Source organism: Colobus angolensis, unplaced genomic scaffold (assembly GCF_000951035.1).
Source record: "Colobus angolensis palliatus isolate OR3802 unplaced genomic scaffold, Cang.pa_1.0 Scaffold74, whole genome shotgun sequence".
Taxonomy (NCBI): Eukaryota; Metazoa; Chordata; class Mammalia; order Primates; family Cercopithecidae; genus Colobus; species Colobus angolensis.
In genome coordinates, this window is record NW_012121154.1 from 9,353,269 (window position 1) to 9,374,701 (window position 21,433).

Sequence of the window (21,433 nt, forward strand, 5' to 3'; positions counted from 1 at the left end):
AAAAAAAGGGGGTAATCCTAGCTAAATATGCTTTGGTATATTCATTCTCGTATAGATGTATTTATACATGACCCAAATAAACTTTATGGTGTCTATTTTTCCATCATCTATACTATTATAATTTATCAAAACAAAATCCATGAGGCTGTCACATTTAAAGTAATTAATACTCATTACCTGAGACTGAAGTGCCAGAAAAGGGATAGTGCCATCTCTATGCCATATAAAGCCTTAAATAAATACAAACCCTGATAAAAAGAAAGCAGCATGCCAGAGATCTCTGAAGACAGCGCCAACGCTGTGAGAGGTGCTTGTACCGTGGCTCTGAACTGCTCCCTCTTGTGTGTTATCTGTAGTACTAGAACCATCTCCTTCCCTATGTACTTCCAAATGGGCTGCTTTTCTTAATTTCCTTCGTCAGAAGAGATTAAGAACGGAAGGCAGCTTTAATATTTTAATAACCACTTTCTCAGTAGTACAATCAAAAATTTGGAAAACATAAACACAGGAACTTTACTTAATACATAATAAAATTTAGATTTACTAGATAAAATTTAATCCAAATATCATGATGCATATTCAAGACCAATTTCTAGAAATGTTAAGGTATTGGTCCTTGCTTATATTGGCAGGTCAGTGGACAGAAGGTTGTAAAGATTGCATTGGACGGATATTTACAAAAGCATTTCTTCCCTATTTGAATGCCACTTATCTGCAGATGAAGAAAGAAGAAAATTTAGATTGGAGAGAATTATAATCTAATTTATCAACATTGCTATTTATCTAATGTAGGTATTATCTTTTAACAATGAGATGTGCTTAAATCTCAGCACCCAAAAACTACAAATTTCACAATCTCTTAGCAATGATATTCAAAAGAGGACCTGCTCCAAAAGAGCCTTAAAACAAACTCCAGTGTACTGAGTGGCTAGTGAGACATGCTATGTTTACTGAATCAAGGGTAATATTAAATGGATTCAAACAGAATTTAGTGGCAGGGTGTGGTGGCTCATGCCTGTAATCCCAGCACTTTGGGAGGCTGAGGTGGGAGGATGGCTTGAGCCCAAGAGTTCAGACTAGCCTGGACAATAAAGTGAGACCCTGTCTCTACAAAAAATAGGCCGGGCACGGTGGCTCACGCCTGTAATCCCAGCACTTTGGGAGGCCCAGGCGGGTGGATCACGAGGTCAGAAGACCAAGACCATCCTGGCTAACACAGTGAAACGCCATCTCTACTAAAAAAATACAAAAAATTAGCCGGGTGTGGTGGCGGGCGCCTGTAGTCCCAGCTACTTGGGAGGCTGAAGCAGGAGAATGGTGTGAACCCGGGAGGCGGAGCATACAGTGAGCAGAGATCGCACCACTGTGCTCCAGCCTGGGCGACAGAGCAAGACTCTGTCTCAAACAAATAAACAAATAAATAAATAAATAAAATAAAAAATAAAAGAACTAGTCAGGTGGTGTGGCATACACCTGTAGTCCCAGCTACTCAGGAGGATAGGGTGAGAGGATCACTTGAGCCCAGGAGGTCCAAGCTGCAGTGAGCTGGACTCCAGCCTAGGTGACAGAGACAGTGAGACCCTGCCTCAAAAGAAAAAACAGAAAAAAACAAAACAAAACAAAACAGCATTTAGTAAATACAGTTTAGCTGAAATTTTTTCTAGGTTTTTGTTTTTGCCAAAGCATCTTAGAAATACAAGATTTTATAAGTAGTAGGAATTATTAACAATCTAGCTAACATATATTGTCTACATAGATATTAAGTGACTAGAAATGAGTTTCAAGAAAAAAAGAAACAAACAAACAAAAACACAGGCATATTGTCTTAAAATGGCCTTGAAGCAAACATAGAAACTAAATCATTTGGTAATTGATTCTGAAGCTCAGTGGTTTTTTTGAAAGAGCAACCTTACAAGATAAGATTTTAGTCTATGAAGATAAGAGGAGCCAAGAATAATTGTGGATTCAAATTACATCAATGTACAAAAAGATTACTTTTTAAAAAACAGTACCTTCTTCTTTTACCCCCTGTACTTAGAGGAGGTTTGGGTGTTCTTGTGGAAACAATCTGGCAGTGCACAGTTCCCAGGAGCAGCATCAGCCATATCGGCCCAATCACCTCTGTCAGAGGTATGCTGTGTGGGCTAGAAGTGGAGCAGAATAATACTATTGCAGCAACTACAAAAAGGGAAAGAAAATACGCTTAATTATATATCTGAGAGTCACCTCTTCAAAACTCTTAAAATTGTTTTTACATTATTTTTTGCCAAAATATTTTTCTAAATTTAAATGAGTTTAAAATATTACTACAGACAAGCTCTTTCAGACTGTTTTATTGTCTGCCACAGCCTAACCATGGTATTTAGTAATAAACTCTTGGAACAAGACAACACCCAACATAGTCTCTAAAGTACACCTCAACGCTGCAACGTAAATTAGATGCATATGAATCTAAGGACATTTCTAAGTAACATCACAGACAATCAGAGAACCGCCCTAACCTCAAGTACATTATTTCTTTGTTTTACAAATAAGGAAATCTTATGATAAGTGTATATAATACAGCGATAAAGAGCTTCTTATTAATAGAGGTCTATCTCCTTAGAATTAATAACACATTTACTTAGGCATAGTTTCCAGAGAAACCACTAAACACCCATCAATGCTAACCATTACTACATGAAGGGAAATCTTGTTTTTGCCTATACAGCATCCCTTAGACTTTCTGGACATAAACTGTCTTTACCTTTGTCTCCCTCCTTTATCCATCAATCACATATTCTTATTTCTCCCACCACAGGGATAGACATGTAATCTAGGCTTGTCACAGTCTTAGTAAGTCTGAATACAAAAGTTTATAAAAAGATGGGCAAGTGACCTAAGCAGGGCCAATCAGTCTTTTTCAGGGACTAATATAGGTGCTTCAAGACCTTTCTCCTAGATCACAAACACTAAAGACTATGAAAAAATGAAATTGCTAGGGGCCACCTTAACCACCACCTAGAAAGAGCCAACCTAAGAATGTGACCAGCAAGACCAGAGTCAACAGCAAAAAGATATTATCTGAGCCTCTCAATCCAGCCATGCCTGAATCCATGGCCTGGGAGTACCTAAAATAAAATGTAAATATTAGAATATTTTTGGTTATTTTCTGAAGTGTGATCACTGTAATGTGGTTGTATGTGCTCACTTTGAAGAAATGCATATTGACGTATTCAGGGGTAAAATGTCTCAATGTATATAATTTACTTAACAAAATAAGTAAACATCCCAAAATGTTAATCATTGGTAAATTAAAGAGATGGGTATTTGGGTGTTTAGGGTGACCATATAATTTACCATCTAAACCAAGACACTTTTGAGAGTGAAAGGCACCAGGACAACATGAGTAAACTTGGGGTTGGACAATCCCAGCCAAACTGGGACAAATGGCCACCCCAGCTGTTGTACTATTCTATCTAGTTTCCTGGGTTTTTTTTAGTTTTTATGATAAACAGTAAAAATAACAACCAAAAAAACCGACTTCTTGCAAAAGGTAGTTTGCATTTAGTTTCTGCCACCTGCAATTCAAAGAATCCTGGTCTAACATACCAAAAGCTTAAAACACCACGTAATCTGCTAATATACTTAAAGAGTATCATGAAAACAAATTTCAGCCGTATACAACTGTAAGTAATAAGGTTCCTTAAAAAGAAAAAAACAAAAATTTTAAAATGCCAATCATCTTTATGAACTACCCTGGAATTTAACCCAAATTCTCTAGTTCTTCCATAACAGTCTAGAATTTTGAAAAGCAGAGAGTCTTTTTTGTTTTTAATATGAATTCTAATGTGACTTTTATCAAGTTCTTTAATATTTTTGAACCTTGGTTTAATCTTCTGTATATCTACATAGTATACAGCATACATATACATATAGTAGTACACAGGCACTATAATAGGTTTTAGGTGAGGTAATGCATGTAAAACATTTTGAAAAACTGCTTATACACAGTAAATGTATACTGAACATTAGTGAATAGCAGCTTTTTTTTTTTTTTAGCTACCATTAACTCTAATTTTTTTTTTTGGAGATGAAGTCTCACTCTGTCGCCCAGGCTGGAGTGCAGTGGCGTGATCTCAGCTCACTGCAGGCTCTGCCTCCCAGGTTCATGCCATTCTCCTGCCTCAGCCTCCCAAGTAGCTGGCACTACAGGTGCCTGCCACCATGCCCAGCTAATTTTTTGTATTTTTAGTAGAGACAGGGTTTCACCATGCCATTAACTCTAATTTTAAAAGGGGCAAATACAAATGCTTACTTAAGAAGTTCAGAGTTTCAGACACAAAGGAGAATATCTTTTAAAACTTTAGGTTTTATATAACCTGTTGCTGGTTATTTATCTGAACTCTTTCAGCTCTGTGATCATCATTCTCTGTAATCCTAGGGCTGGGAGCATACAAATTATATTTTCTGTATATCTTAACAGGAAGTTATTACATACTGTGAAATTCTGATGACAAGGCATTAGAAAAAGAGGGAGGAGCCACTTTCTTCCTCTCTTTCTCCTTTTTTCTTCTGGCTGTATCTCTCCTAAAAGTGATCATGTCCCTCCCATGGTGTCAGTTCCTGAGAGAGTGGCTTTTCCTCCATGACTCTGGTATCACTTCTCCTTTTTGTTTTCCTCTCAAGTGAAGGTTTAGAAGATACATGGAGAGCCGGGCATGGTTGCTCCTGCCTGTAAACCCAGCACTTTGGAAGGCTGAGGTGGGCAGAACACGAGATCAGGAGTTTGAGGCCTGGTCAATATGGAGAAACCCCATCTCTACTAAAAACACAAAAATTAGTTGGGCGTGGTGGCACACACCTGTAGTCCCAGCTACTCGGGAGGCTGAGGCATAAGAATCGCTTGAACCTGGGAGGTGGAGGTTGCAGTGAACCAAGATCATGCCACTGCACTCCAGCCTGGGCGACAGGCGAGACTCTGTCTCAAAAAAAAAAAAAAGAAGATATACAGAGAAAACATTCACTTATTTTATATAATGCTGAATTATACTTTTTGAGCATTTAATGAAGTCCTACAAACTAGACAGTGCTGCTAGAGATTTCTGCTGGGGATCAACTAAGACAGAATGTTGTTGGGCACAAACATTTCCATGGCAGGACTTCACGTACCGGACAAGTGGAACTCTAAGAGCAGGCTGGATGCAATGGCTCAACATCTGTAACCCCAGTACTTTGACAGGCTGAGGCAGGCGGACTGCTTTAGCCCAGGAGTTTGAGACCAGCCTGGGCAACAATGCGAAACCCTGTCTCTACAAAAAAAATTCAAAAAAATTAGCTGGGAATGGCGGGGGAACCTGTAGTTCCAGCTATGGAGGTGGAAGGTAGGAGGAATTATCGAGCCTTGGAGGTCGAGGCTGCAGCGAGTCATGACGGTGCCGCCACACTCCAGCCTGAGCAACAGATAGAAACCATGGTGGCTGATACCTGTAATCCCAGCACTTTAAGAGGGTGAGGTGGGAGGATTACTTGAGGTCAGGAGTTCAAGACCAACCTGGGCAACATATTAAGACCCCATCTCTACAAAAAGAAAAAGAATTAGCTGGGCATGGTGGCGTGCTCCTATAGTCCTAGCTAGTTGGGAGGCTGAGGCTGGAGGATTTCTTGTGCCTGGGAGTTCAAGGCTGCATTGAACTATGATCACACCATTGCACTCCAGCCTGAGCAACAGAGCAAGAAGACCCTGTGTCTAAAAAATAGAATAGAATATTATCTTCCATTTTTAGGACTGTTAATCTTTAAGATTCAGTGGCAATTAGGCAATGGAGAAAAAAAGACAAGACACAGTCTCTGCTCCCTATGCCTTGGTTTAGACCAGGGGTATCCAATCTTCTGGCTTCCCTGGGCCTCACTGCAAGAAGAATTGTCTGGGGCTAACATTAATGATAGCTAACATAAAATACACTAACACTAATGATAGCTGATAAGCTTTAACAAAATAAATTTTTAAAATTCTCATAAGGTTTTAAGAAAATTTATGAACCTGGGTTGGGCCACATTCAAAGCCATCTTGGGCTGCATGTGGCCTATGGGCCATTGGTTGGACAGGTTTGGTTTAGAGAAAAGAAGAGACATATAAAGAAACAATGAAAATACCTGTTATGAACCGAACTGTGCTCCTTTCATCCTCCCCACACAAATGCACATGCTGAATGAAGCCCTAACCCACAATGTGACTACATTTGGAGACAGGGCCTATAAGGAGGTAGTAAAGGTTAAAAGAAATTCCTAAGAGTAAGGCCTTAAACTGATATGACTCTTGTCCTTATATGAAGAGGCAGAGATACCAGAGTATTCTCTCTCTCCACTCACACACACAAGAAAGGCCCTGTTAAGACACAGCAAGAAGGTGGACATCTACGAGTCAGAGGCCTCATCAGACACCAACTCTGATATTGCCTCACTCTTGCACTTCCATCCCTCAGAATGGTGAGAAAATAAATTTCTGTTGTATAAGCCACCCAATCTGTGGTATTTTGTGATGGTAGCCGAAGGTGACTAATATAATACTTATGATTAACTGCTACAATATACATAAAAAAGATACATAACTACATTGGGGAGTTATGAAAGGGTTCTCAAAGAATGTGATGTCTGATGTCTAATCTAAGTTTGAGAGAAAACAGAGGATTGACTAAACAAAAGGGAAAAGGGCTACCCCAAGCAAAGGGAGTTGCACGTCTAAAGACATACAGGCAAAAAAGCATGGAATGTTTAAGAAACAGCAAAGAGCTAGTTTAGCCTGGTTAGGGTGGGATAGAAATTCAAGGAGAGATTTGAAAACTCAGATTGCATCTTGAAAGCAGTAACTAGTGAAGTAATTTAGACCTTAAGCAGCTGGTTTGAATTAGTCATTTAATAGGTAAATGGACAGAAAGTAGATGATATAAGGTTTCCTGGCAGTAATCTTGGCAAGAAACTAGGCAACCAAGACATGGAGAAGTGGGGATAGAGCTGAGAATACATAGTTGAGATACTTAAAAAGCAAGTAATTGAAGTAAAAAACCTATACATCGTTATATAAAACCAAATCTGACTGCATTTGATTCTTTCTGCCTTTCTTTTTTTTTTTTTGAGACAGTCTCACTCTGTGGCCCAGGCTGGAGTGCAGTGGCGCGATCTCAGCTCACTGCAAGCTCCGCCTCCCAGGTTCACGCCATTCTCTTGCCTCAGCCTCCCAAGAAACTGGGACTACAGGCACCCGCCCCCACGCCCGGCTAGTTGTTTTATATTTTTAGTAGAGATGGGGTTTCACCATGTTCGCCAGGATGGGCTCGATCTCCTGACCTCGTGATCCCCCCGCCTTGGCCTCCCAAAGTGCTGGGATTACAGGCGTGAGCCACCGTGCCCGGCTCTTTCTGCCTTTCAAGAAGTGGGAACAAGAATGAGGACATAACTCAGAGCACTGCAGCACCCTGCTTTTACACAGGTTGCTGCAACGAAGATAGACATACAGTGGTTTTCAAAGCTAATGGCAGCCTGCCGAGGGTCATTAGAGTCACATCATGACTTTGGTACTGGCTGTGTGACTTTAAGAAAGTTAAGTCATTTCTCTAAGCTTTACTAGGAGAATGTTTAGTAGTGTTCATCATAAGGACCTTATGATTAAACTTTGGTTCTGAACTTAAAAATATCTAATTTAATGCCCAATCTAACCTGTGTTCCCTATTTAACTTAGAGGAACCAGTAGTAAATTTCAGACACAATATAATTATACAATGTCAGTGAACTTTTAGTTACATTGGAAACTTGTTGGTCATGGAATACTAGAAAGTAGCAATATTTTGAAAAGCACAATGCACTGTGATGTACAATCAATGGTACTGAATTACTCTTAACAAGCTATTGCAGTTTCTGACCACATTCAAATGAAGTTTTCTCCTCTAGGTAAGCCAGAAAACCTTTGAAGATAACTATACTTAAATTAAGTTCTCTTAAGTCCTTTTGAGAAGCAAACAAGAAAATGATAAAAATTATGATCACTATAACTAGAAAATATTGATAAGCAAATATGTTCACTTCAGCAGTAATTATAATAACAAAAAACAGCAATCAGCTTAACTGCCCAATATTGATGTAGGACAAGATTCTTTCTAGTAACTAAGAAGTTATATTTACAAAGACTCTGATACTTATTATGACATTAGGTAAAAAAAAAAATGTAGCTGTTCACAAAAATAATCTCAACTATTTAAAAAGTATTATAAACTCAAAGGCAAGATGATGGGTAGTTTTTTTTTTTCTTTAGCTTTTTCTACATTTTCCAAATTTTCTGCCATGAAAATATTATTATATCTTTAATCAGAAAACACACACATTCTAATAACAACCACAAAATCATCACAGTTCACACCCTTTTATGTATATAAGATGTAACCTGGCTTAGAAGAAACAACTTTATCTAAATAAAAGTCTACAGTTATTATACTGTCATTTATTTAAAATTATCTCTTAGAATCTGTTGATAAAACAAATTTAAATAATCATTCAGGACTGTAACCATGGGTTTTTTTTTTTAATAACATTAAAAAGACTGAAAGGACATCAACCAAATGAAAATAACCGCTTTGTTCACGTGATGGAATATGAATAGTTTCTTCGTTAGTTTCTAAATGCTCTACAGTGTTATACATGTTGTGTTACATACTGCTGCTAAGACTATGCAGTAGAATGTTGTGTTAGGAGGCACCATAAGAACTGTTAAGTGTGTGGTTCTGGGATCAGAATGCTTAGACTTGAACCTGGACTCTACCATACTTGATGACTGCATGGCTTTGGGCCCTTAAGTCGTTCAGGTCCCACGACTATAAGTGACGCGTAATAACAGTCCCTATACTTCACTGGGTTGATGTGAGAATTAAATGAGAATCTAGAAAACACCTAGCAGAGTGCATGGTATACAGAATTTTGATAAAGTAAAAGGACAGCTCAGATCACAGTGGTAAAAGGCACAGAAAAAAGAAACTATACTTAAGGCAGGAATAATAAACTTGTAAAGGTTGTATTTTTTAAAGACTGGTATGTATGTATGTGTGGAAGATGCATTTTGATGAGGTTTTTTTCCTAATTTTAAAAAATCTTCTCAATTTCTATTTTTCTTTAACCATCTACAGATTCAAATATTCATAAAATTATATTGGAAAATAACTTTGTTTTCTCAAATATTTTTAATGCTAAATCAATTATGAGATTTATTATTAACATACTTATATATCATACTCAGTAGTAGTTAGCGTATGTTTAAAACAAAGCCTTATTAAACCTGATAATATAACATTCTGAAAGGTGAAAGCAAATATCACTTAATTATACCTTGAAGAAGATAAAGGACAAGAAGCCAGAAAAAGATGACCTTTGATGTTACTTGTAACCACCACCGGAAGAAAAAGGGGAAAAATACAACTCGAACAATTCCCTTTCTGGTCAGGGAAGTCCAAGGACTTTCAGGCTTTGCCTTTGCAAATGCAGACCCTGAAAAAAGCAAAATAGGACAACAGAGTATATTTACATATTATTATCTAATTTCTTTAAAGAAAAAAATTTCAATGTTTGAAAAACATGACCACATAATTTTATTCTGTATTATACTATGAGTCAGAAATGTCCAATTTATAGATACTTTAAATATTTTGAAAAAAATATTTTTTGAAATAACAGAATTTCTCCCACATATTTTATAAATACAGAACGATATTCAAATGTCAGTTCTAGTTAGCAATTACAAATTACCACTTTAATTGTCTTTTTGTTTTTTTGTTTTTGAGACAGGATCTCACTCTGCTGCCCAGGGTGGTATCAAACTCCTGGGTTCAAGAGATCCTTCTGCCTCAGCTTCCCAAGGTGCTGGGATTATAGGTGTGAGCCACTGTACCTGGTCCCATTCTCTCTTTTTAATACTATTCTTGTCTTCGTCAAGGTTCACAGTGTTTTTATTTCTAAAAAGATAGACAGACAGATACATATCTGACATAGTTTGGAATATTTGTCCCTGTCCAAATCTGACGTTAAATTGTAATCTCCAATGCTGGAGGCAGGGCCTAGTGGGAGGTGTATGGGTGATAAGGGTGAATCCCTCATGGCTTGAGGCTGTCCTCGAGACAGTGAGTGAGTTCTCAGGAGACCTGGTGATTTAAAAGTATGTGGCACCTCCCCGCTACCACTCTCTGGCTCCTGCTCTGGCCATGTGATGTGCCTGGTCCCGCTTGCCTTCTGCTATGGGTAAAGCTTCCCGCGCCAGAAACAGGTGCTGGTGCTGTGCTTTCCGTACAGCCTGCAGAACCATGAGCCAATTAAGCCTCTTTTCTTATAAATTACCCAATCTCAAGTATTTCTTTATAGCAATGCAAAAGAGCCTAACACAATATTTAAACCTATTTTGAATTCTGTTTCTTCCAGAACAATGTCTACTTGTAGTAAACATTTATTTATCCAAGACTCACCTCTTACAAGATCAACATCTATGAGGTCTGGTTTCACATGTGCTGTTTTCTTTGGTTTATTCCTTAGCCCCTATAATATATCAAAAGAAGTATTGGAATTGTGTATATACTTAAATCTAGAACAGGAGAAAATCAATTTCTAAAAATTTCAATTTAAAATAAAATTGTTAATAGTACCAACAAAATGTAACACATTATGCATTTGTTACAAATGGAACACAATTACAGTATTGTAATAAATTTTATTATTGTTCAAAAAGATATATTTAGAGATGTGTATAACATGCCAGGCCGGTTTATTACCAACAGTAAAATTCTAATACAAATACTATTACTACCAAGCAAATTTAGGTGTACAGCTTTAGGTGTAGAGGGAACTGCATTGGCCCCATATTGGCATTTGGAGAGTGTTGAGGCTAGCTAGGGGAGCAGCAGCCCTGAAGGAACCTCAAGGTGTGGTGCTGTAGGCATTACTTCAGAAAGCGGTAAATCACACAGCTGAGGACCAGAAAGGATGCAGACTTCTCAGCAGACGCCAATCAGCTGAGAGCCAGGCAGGACGATGCACTACTCAAGGATGATGGTTGCCATTATGTTCATACGTCAACCCCTCATCAGACCATAAATGCCACCTCATCACCTCAGAACTTAGACACCATAACCAGGAAGGGGGGAGGGAGAGGCAGTTGTCATAAACTGAATTCATTTAAACTTGAAATTATTGAACACTGAGTAAAATTAAGTTTCTGCTATCAGTATATAGAGTGAAGTGGGGGAAGTAGATCAAAACGAGTGGAAAAATAAAACCCTATAACAAAATTAATTACTTTATTACTTAAGACTAGAAAATTAAGAATTGGAAGAGCTAACAAAAATAAAAACAAAAAAGAGAAAACGAACAAAAAACAAAAAGAATTGCAAGAGCTTAAGCTAAACTCTTCAGGAGCCAAGTACTGCGAGACGACACAAGTGTTTAGATGATTTGTTTTTTATTCATTCAATTAAGCAAGTAACTGTGCACTAAATCCTGTCTCTGGTCCTAATCCAAGTAACAATGACACCCCCCAACAAAGTAAAAATCTGATTAAGTATTCTGTTTGCATCTAAAACAAAGAAGAGAACCATATTTGAGGTCAGAATTAACTGAGGTGTCAAAACCAAAAATGTGACCTGAAACCAAGATGTAATTAATCTTTGAATCCCTTCAAATAGTTCTGTCTGAAGTTGCAAACCACCCAGAGATACAAAAAACAAAAATGAAGGAGAAAGGGTAAAAGTTAAAGAAACAGCAATGAAAATTTTATATATAGTTGACCCTCATACTCTCAGATTCCACAATTGCAAACACACGTACTCGGTAAAATTTCTTTGTACCCCCAAATCAATGTTCACGGTGCTTTTGCCCTAATTTGCAGGCATGCATGGAGTAGAAAAAAAAAAAAATTGAGTCACCCAACCTGCATGTTCCCAGCTGAGGTCAAACAAGGTGATGCTTTAACCTTCCTGTTTCAGCTCTGATTACTGTAAACAGTGTCCTTTGTTGTGTTTTTCACATTTTTGTGCTTTTTGTTGGCAATCCTGTTGTTCAAGATGGCCCTTAAGTATAGTGCTTAAAACACTGTCTCGCGTTCGTAAGCGCAAGAAGGCTGTGATGTGCCTTATAGAGAAAATGTGTTAGATAACCTCTGTTCACCCAGGCACAGTGACTCACACCTTTAATCCCAGCACTTTGCGGGGGCCAAAGTGGGTGGATCACTTGAGGCCACGAGTTTGAGACCAGCCTGGCCAGCATGGTGAAACTCCATCTCTACTAAAAATACAAAAAATTAGCTGGGCATGGTGGCACCTGCCTGTAATCCCAGCAACTTGAGGAGGCTGAAGCACAGAGAACTGTTTGAACCCAGGGGTTGGAGGTTGCCATAAACCAAGGTCATGCCATTGCACTCCAGCCTGGTGACAAAGCAAGACTCTGTCCCAAAAAATATAAAGTAAAAACTAAAAACTAAAAAAAAAATATAACCTCTGTTAAGGTATGATTTACAGTGCTGTTGGCCATGAATTGTTAATGAATCAAAAATATATATTAAATAAGGTGTCTTTAAACAGAAATACACATAAAACAAGGTACTTCCACAGGCAGCAATGGTTCAGTATTCACTCATTCAGTGTTCATGGGTGACTTCACAGAACATAGCTACCCCAAATAATGAGTATGGGCTGTATCTGTACATTATTTCTGATTTTACTGTCACTATAGAGTGGCTGATGGATTAGAAATCATTCCCAAGATTTTGCATATTGGAGAGGCAATAGTAATAATACATATTTAAACAAAAATTCATTAATAAAGCACTATTTGGATTTGGTATTAAGTTTATTACAGTAAGATTTTACCTTTATTACTGTAAAAATATTTGAAAACAGTAACACATTTTAATTTACTTGTTTTTTATAAATTGCTTCTCTAACAACTTGAAAGTAACCTTATTGCCAATGTCTTCCAACTAATCTGAATATTGCTATATACCTAAAATTTTTAACAAGAGTATTTTAAGAACTAAGAGTCCCTATAGGAGAAACAGTAAGTTTTCTTGATTTGTGCAAATATTGTTTTTCAATATGCTTCTTCTAATCGACCTTGTTAATATGGGGTTCATTTCCAATTTTGTATTCTATTAAAATATATTTATTTTGAGCTATATTGTAGAGCTATACCCTAATAGCCAGTTTCAATAAAATTTTCCCTCTAAGGTAGCTTATCAAGATAATTTAAAGGTTTAAAAAGAAAAACAAAAAAAGCAAAAAAAAACCAGAAGGCCAGGTAAGGTGGTTCACACCTGTAATCCTAGCACTTTGAGAAGCTGAGGTGGGCAGGATCACCTGAGGTCAGGAGTTCAAGACCGGCCTAGCCAACATGGTGAAACGCCATCTCTACTAAAAATACGAAAATTAGTCGGGTGGGCCGGGCGCGGTGGCTCAAGCCTGTAATCCCAGCACTTTGGGAGGCCGAGACGGGCGGATCACGAGGTCAGGAGATCGAGACCATCCTGGCTAACACGATGACACCCCGTCTCTACTAAAAAATACAAAAAGCTAGCCGGGCGAGGTGGCAGGCGCCTGTAGTCCCAGCTACTCGGGAGGCTGAGGCAGGAGAATGGCGTCAACCCGGGAGGCGGAGCTTGCAGTGAGCTGAGATCTGGCCACTGCACTCCAGCCCGGGCAACAGGGCGAGACTCCGTCTCAAAAAAAAAAAAAAAAAAAATTAGTCGGGTGTAGTAGCGGGCACCTGTAATACCAGCTACTTGGGAGGCTGAGGCAGAAGAATCGCTTGAACCCGGAAGGCAGAGGATGTAGTGAGCTGAGATCGAATCTACAATTATTTTATTCACAAAAATAAAAGAAAGCATCAAGATACAAACATTCATAAAGTCTGATTTTAATTAAGTAGATATTTTACACTGGAAAATTTTCAATTGGCTTGGGATAAATCACATTCACACAAAGCAGCATAGCTTTCAGTACTGTTTGAACTGTTAAACAGTTTAAATGAACAAATAAAAAATGAGAAGGTTTTTTTTTTAAAAAAGAATGAGATTATTAAAACTACTAATTTATGCACAAACTAGAAAGTAGAAACAAGCAGCACAAATGCAATTAATACCAATAACAAAAATATTTTATTTATTAAATATAATTTAAACTCATAGTATTGTTCCTATAGTGAAATGACTCAAACACAGTAGTATAAAGTTTTTTATTAAAAAAAGAAAAATTCTCTAAGTACACAGATAATGTTGGGCCAAAAAAATTGAAATGGGCTGTTTAAGTTTAGAAAGTGCTTCTGTTATCTAGACGTCTGTGTATTATTAATATTTAGACTCCATCAAAGTACATAAACAGTTTCATTTTCTAGAAATCTTGTTTAGTTCCCCCATCCCCCTTTTTCTCTGTAATGACTTTATAAGCTTTTTGGTGAAGCTTTAAAAGTCTAGTAGATAGTAAAACAGGAAAAACTTCCAAATTTACTTTTAAATTTTGGTCAAGGTAATCAGAAAAAAACAAAGTTTTTAGTTATAATTTCTAAAATAGTTATGAAAAAATAATTTGCAACTTACAAAAGATTTTACGCTTTAGCAATATCAACTCTGGGTCTTTAATTGAAAAATAAACATTTCAAAAAATATATTTTCATGTCTTTGATTTCTCTAGTAGCTGCTCACTGCTTTGACAACTAATGAAAGAATCAATTACATGGGACAAACTCAATACATTTGGTACACTGTTCTCTAAACAACAGGTAGAGTGTTTTTTTTTAATCGAATATTAACATTAATACACCACAGTTATGTACCTCTCTAACTTCCTTAGAATAAATACAAAATTATTTTACACTATAATTTGCCTTCATTAGAACGCTTAGTAAGAATGAAATGTGCTTTTAGGCTTGTTAACAAACTGATTCTTTTAATTAAAAATAACAAGAGTAGGAAGGATAAGTTGATTATGTATGTATGTATGTATGTTTTTTTAGAGACAAAGTCTCACTCTGTTGCCCAGGCTGGAGTGCAGTGGTGTGATCATGGCTCACTACACCCTCAAACTCCGGGGCTCAAGTGATCCTCCTGGCTCAGCCTCTCAGGTAGGTGGGACTGCAGGTACGTCCCAGCTAATTAAGAAAAATAATTTTTTTTTTAGAGATAGTGTCTCACTTTGTTGCCCAAGCTGGTCTTAACTCCTGGACTCAAGCAATCCTCCCACCTTCGCCTCCTAAAGTGTTGGGATTTCAGGTGTGAGCCAGATAAACTGATTAATGGGTAGAGTGCATATTATTCAAGTGATGGATACTCCAAAAGTTCTGACTTGACTACTACACAAGCTATGCATGTAAAATTGCACATGTACTCCATGACTTTGTACAAACAAAAAGGAAAAAATACATAAAAGTCTATAATTCAGTGGTTCTAAGTACATCCACAATATTGTGCAACCATTACCACTATCTAGTTTTAGAAACTTTTTATCACCCCAAAAGGAAAAAAAAAAATAACGAGAACAAGTTTTCTTTAATTTTGTCTTATTTTTATCTTTATTTTTAAAGACTAGTCAAGTGCAATAGTGGGAAAGAGGGAAAGAGTGAAACAAGGAGTTCATGTGATCTGTAACTGACTGTGAACAATCGAGATAACTTGCTACTTTCAGACCTGCCAAAAGAGCAAGTTTTTAGGTTTTTAATTCTTCAATTACTATTATAAGGTATTATCTTTAAAGGGAGACATACTTCAGAAAGAAGATGTAGGTCCTAACTTTCCCTAAGATCATCCTGTTAGTAGCACCAAGCAGTAACTAATATAATCCTTCTTCATCCTAATCTCTATTTAGGACTTAAGACAGTTCTTTTTAAAAAGAGGAGATTACATAAGTAATGCAGTAATTTGTGAACAGCTCCCAAAAACTAAAAAAATTATTTATATATATTTTTTCTGAGGCTTTTAAATTCCAAATGTGCCAACCTGGTAACAAAACCTCTCAAGGTACTTAATATCTCCTGTCCAACGAGTTAAAGGCTTTCTAACTGTCAAAGAGAATAAAAGGTATTATGGCATCTTACTAGACCTCTCTGCTGCTCTTTATTTGCTTGACTATCCCAACTCTTCTTCACACTCTCTCCATACTATTTTCTCATGGATCTCCTACTTTTCTTTCCTTCTTTACTTGCATCTCTTTATTTACCTACCTATTAAATGTTAGTTATTTCCCAATGCTCTGTTCTCAGCCCTTTTCTTTCATCATTCAACAGAAATCTACTCATTCCTATGGCTATATCTATATAATGTTTTATATACATATGTATGTATCACAAACACATACCTATACATATTTACTTTATAAACTGAGAACTCTTAAATGTTCCTCCCAAGTACCAAATAGATATTTCTATAACAAAATTCTAAATGTGTTCTTCTTCCAGTATTTCCTATCATCCTTAGTGCTGCCTGAGTACATTTGTTAAAATATAAGCTTCTGCTTAAAAATCTTCCAATATCTCCCCTGTTGTTTTCCAGATTATGTCTAAACTCTTCGGCAAGGCACTCAAGCCCCTTCATAATCTGACTTCCATTTTCTAGTTTTACTCCTAATGACACTACTCTCCTTCCTCTATCCAACCTTTTACCAAATCAAACCACTTGAGGAGCCCTGCCTCAGTCACGTTTCTTCCACCCTTTACATATATTTCCATCTGCTCTTCATCTGTCTGAAATGTCTTCCTTAAGTTAATGAACTGCTTCCTCTATGAAATCTTTCCTAATCTCCCCAGGCTTGTGTCCCCTCTCACTCTTCTATAGAGTTTTAGACATGCCTCTCTTAAAGGAATTTATCTCACGTGTAATTATGTATCTCCCCTACAAAACTATAATCCGTTTTATCTTTCTGTCCCATGACTTAATCCTATATTTTACACACACCACAACTTTGTTAAATGTATTAATCCTTCCTCAAAAGTTTAGAGATTATCATTGCCAAATGGGAAAGAACCTTGCTCTTTATTACAAGTGACTAAGTAGTCTAAACATTAACAAATTTTTGGACTGATTTTTAGTAACTATAGAGACTGGTTTTCAATCTAATGTAAACCTTTTTATACAAAAAAGAAAATGTCAAGTAACTAAAGTAATATTGTCTGTGCCCAGATTAAATTTAGCTCGTGCAGAAACACACTGATTAGTATCTATGCAAATGAAAAATACAAATCTTATTACCAATAAAGAGTGCTGAGAAACAATAAATTCAGTTGAAAAACAGTTTTCATGCTAGCGAGGTAATCTATGAGAATATTTTGTCAGCATAAGAGATGTGATTACATGTTCAGGAAGAAAATGCCTACTACAAAAACATTTTAATTAGTGCTTTACTGTCCTAAATTCTTTTTTTAAATGACCAACTTTTCAGTGACTCTTTCTGAGTCCAAGTCAATCTGTTAGTAGCACCAAAAAGCAGATCTCAATTAAGCAGAGCAGCATTTGCACAGGATCACTCAGGCGGGAAAAATCCTGAAACACTTACCAGTTTAATAAACTGTACAGAGCAATGACAGCATCAAAAGGGAGGAAAAGCAAACTAGAAGTATAAGGTGACAAGTGAAAGGGGAAAAAAGCTGACAAAAAAATAGTCATTAGAAATTCAATTTTAAAAGAACAGAAAGATGATAAAAAGAAAAAAACCACCATCAGAAGTAAACGTGACTATGGTAAACAAAGCTTACTCCTTCCTTTAAAAACTTCAATAGAATAGTAATTTATATCTTAAAAGTACATGAAAAAAACACTACAGAAAATGTAATTAATAATTCATAGAACTATGTTTCAAAATAAACAAAATGAAATAAACTCGTTACCTTGATTTCTCTCTGTTCAACAGATTTTTCCCATATTTGTTGATCATATGCTCCAATCTATGAAAAGAAGACAACACTACATTAAATGATCACTGCTGGTACCCATCAAATAGGTATAACTCTGCTTGAAATATAAGCAACTCAGTATTCATTCAGCACAGATTAGATTTAGCCCTATCTCAGACTTCTCAGATCAGTATCGTATTATTGCAGTGGTTCTCAAAGTATGATTTCAGGACCAGCAGTATTAGTGTCACCTTGGAACTTGTTAGAAATGCAAACTCTCAGGCTCCACTCCAGAGTTACTGAATCAGAAATACAGGAGTGAGGCCCCAAAACCTATGTTTTAAAAATCCCTCTTGAATAGAGAGGGAACAACAGGCACTGGGGCCTACTTGAGGGAGGAGGTTCAAAGGAGGGAGAGGTTAAGAAACAAAAACAAAAAACTATCAGGTACTATGCTTAGTACCCAGGTGACGAAATAACCTCTATACCAAATCCCCAAGTCAGGAGTTTACCTATATAACAAACCTGGACATGTATCCCTGAACCTAAAATAAAAATTTTAAAACTCTTTAAAATCCCTCTTGATGATTCTGATGTTGAAAACCACTACCCTAGGGAATCCTTAATTGTAAATAAACACAATTGCTACAGCTCTGTTACATTTGGGGAAAAACTTTCAAGTGATAAATTCTTTATGGCATTATTTTTAAAGAAGAAAAGTACTAATATTCTATACAATTAAAAATTTATAAACATGCAGACCACAATTACCACTTAAAGTTTAAACTGGAAAACAAAGTTGTGAAATGACTGAAGACACAGGAAAATAATTATGAAGCAGAATTTCTTACAGCTTCTATTTTTATTTATTCTTAGATGCTGGAAAGTTCTCTGAACTAAACCTTCAACAGGGCAGGATGACCAAATCATTCTTTATTGTTCCCATCCAAGTTATTTCCTATTAGCTCCTACTGTCTCCAGTTTCCACTTAATTCCCCATATCCAAAAGGACACTGAAATGGGTCAACACCATACAATTGTGACTAGGAATTTTCATTATTTGCATTAATTAAAAATTAGAATTCTAACAAATTAAAAATATTTCAGATAACTACACTTAAGAGACTAGAGACAGAAAATGACCAAAGACAGACAAAGATATTATAAGAAATACAGGAAGAAAGAGTATTTTCTGACTCACAACATAATTTACCCTAAAGTCCTTTACTCTACACATTATTTTTTAAATCTCAATTTCAAGAACTGAGAAATTGAGAACACCAGAATGGTTTAAACGTAGAGGTAGAATAAAATAACTTAAGTGACTCGATAAGAGCCTTTAATGTCTGTTATTCTCTCTTTTTTTTGAGATGAGTCTTGTTCTGTCGCCCAGGCTGGAGTGCAGTGGCACGATCTCAGTTCACTGCAACCTCTGCCTCCTGGGTTCAAGCTATTCTCCTGCCTCAGCCTCCCGAGTAGCTGGGACTACAGGTGCGTGCCACCACACCCGGCTAACTTTTTCTATTTTTAGTAGAGATGGTGTTTCACCATGTTAGCCAGGATGGTCTCTATCTCCTGACCTCGTGATCCACCTGCCTCGGCCTCCCATAGTGCTGGGATTACAGGCGTGAGCCAACATGCCCGGCTAGTCACTCTTATACGTTATCTTGCTCATATGAATTCTTCTGGTCCTGTAAATCCTATTCTCTTTTTTACCACTTTCCTATGACTCTTTTATTTTAAAAATCATATTATGGCTGAGTGCAGAGTGGCTCTTGCCTGCAATCCCAGCACTTTGGGAGGCTGAGGTGAAGAGAATCACTTGAGCCCAGGAGTTTGAGACCAATCTTGGCAATGTAGTAAGACCCGTCTCTACAAAAAATTATAAAATTAGCTGGGTGTAGTGGCACATGCTTGTAGTCCTAGCTACTTAGGAGACTGAGGTGGGAGGACTGCTTGAGCCTGGGAGGTTGAGGCTGCAGTGAGCCATGATCATGCCACTGCAGCACTCCAGCCAGGGCAGCAGAGTATCCTGTCTCAAACAAAAAACAAACAACAACAACAACAACAAAATTGTGTTATACCCCCAAAATTAAAATATTGTAACACCTAGACCAAACAACATACTTACATGTAACTAAAACTGCCATGAGTCTCTATGAAGCAGGATTAAGAAACTCTAGGTAAACAATAACCAACTAGTTAGTCCTAATGGTAGAGCTGACCTGAGGTGACTAGTTGCCCCTCATCCTCTTAAATTCTAAATTCAATCAATCAATCATCTTCCTTAAAATCAGAAAAGGTAAGTATGGGAACATAGATTCCACATGAATAATTCTGCTCTAATTGAGTAATTCAGAATAACTGGGCTTATGCAAATAAAAAATTTATTTTTTAGGCCAGGTGCGGTAATTTGTTTTTTAGGCTGGGTACGGTGGCTCACGCCTGCAATCCTAGCACACTGGGAGGCCGAGGCAGAACTGCTTGAGCCCAGGAGTTTAAGACAAGTCTGAGAAACATGGCAAAACCCCGTCTCTTCAAAAAACACAATAAATTAGCTGGGCATGGTAGTGCGCCCTTGTAGTCCCAGCTACTCAGGAGGCTGAGGTAGGAGGATCACTGGAGCCCAGGAGGTCAAGGCTGCAGTGGGCCATGATCATGCCACTGTACTCTGTCTGGGTGACAGAGTGAGACCCTGTCTCCAAAAAAAAAAGTGTAACATTTCAATGCACTGCATACTTTTCAGTAAAATACTACTTAAAACTAATAAAGAATATGTACCAATATGTTTTAATAACTATTTCAGCAGTATTTTGTTTTCATATACAAAAGGGTGCCTAACTTGTCTACAAAAGAACCATTTTTATTTCTATGTGACTCAAGAATGTGAATGTGTAGATATATGTCCTATAATCCCAAAATCAGGAAAAATAAAATAATCCTATTCAACAGACCAAATCGGAAATGCATGTCAATCTTTGGCATAACTAGGTTCGGTGTAACTCCAGCATGGTACTCAATAGGCCCTAGGCTTAGAAAGGTACAGAAAGCCTAAGAAACTCCACAGTGAAGCAGTAGGTAAAGTGGAAATGCTTCCTGAAAGCTGACATAGTTCACTGTAAACAGCAAAATGCAATCCTAAAGGTGGGTTGATAGACATTCCTATTAAAAAAGACACAGGATAAAATGGTTTGTTTTACTGGAAAGACACATTTATTGAAAGATTTGGTGAGTGAGAGGAAGAGCAACTTTTACTATTAATAGACTGTCTCATGGTGTCGGGGCGGGGTCTTAATTTTTTTAAGATAAATTTAAGATAAATTTTTAGATAAATTTCATTTTCAATTACAGCAAGTAAATGTCTGTAAGTGCAGAAATCAGTTCTCCTTTGCAGCAGACTTCTTTTGTTTTGGAAATACTACCAAATAGGCCAGGCACGGTGGCTCACGCCTGTAATCTCAGCACTTTGGGAGGCCAAGGCAGGCAGATCATGAGGTCAGGAGATGGAGACCATCCTAGCCAACATGGTGAAACCCTGTCTCTACTAAAATACAAA

General features: G+C 37.2%; 1 protein-coding gene across 3 annotated transcripts in view; it reads right to left on the bottom strand.

Annotated features, from left to right (window-relative positions):
* The window catches only part of PHTF2 (putative homeodomain transcription factor 2), a 168,252-nt gene that overhangs the window by 56,335 nt on the left and 90,484 nt on the right, over positions 1–21,433 (bottom strand). For 2 of the 3 annotated variants that reach the window (XM_011927709.1, XM_011927710.1), the window contains exons 3-7: positions 17,872–17,928; positions 10,479–10,548; positions 9,352–9,510; positions 2,013–2,178; positions 248–412 (exon numbers count right to left, since the gene is read on the bottom strand). In XM_011927709.1, the coding sequence (XP_011783099.1) occupies positions 248–412; positions 2,013–2,178; positions 9,352–9,510; positions 10,479–10,548; positions 17,872–17,928 (617 nt within the window). Of the gene's footprint in view, positions 1–247; positions 413–2,012; positions 2,179–9,351; positions 9,511–10,478; positions 10,549–17,540; positions 17,553–17,871; positions 17,929–21,433 lie in introns of all 3 variants that reach the window. The other variant, XM_011927708.1, reaches the window with a different exon arrangement.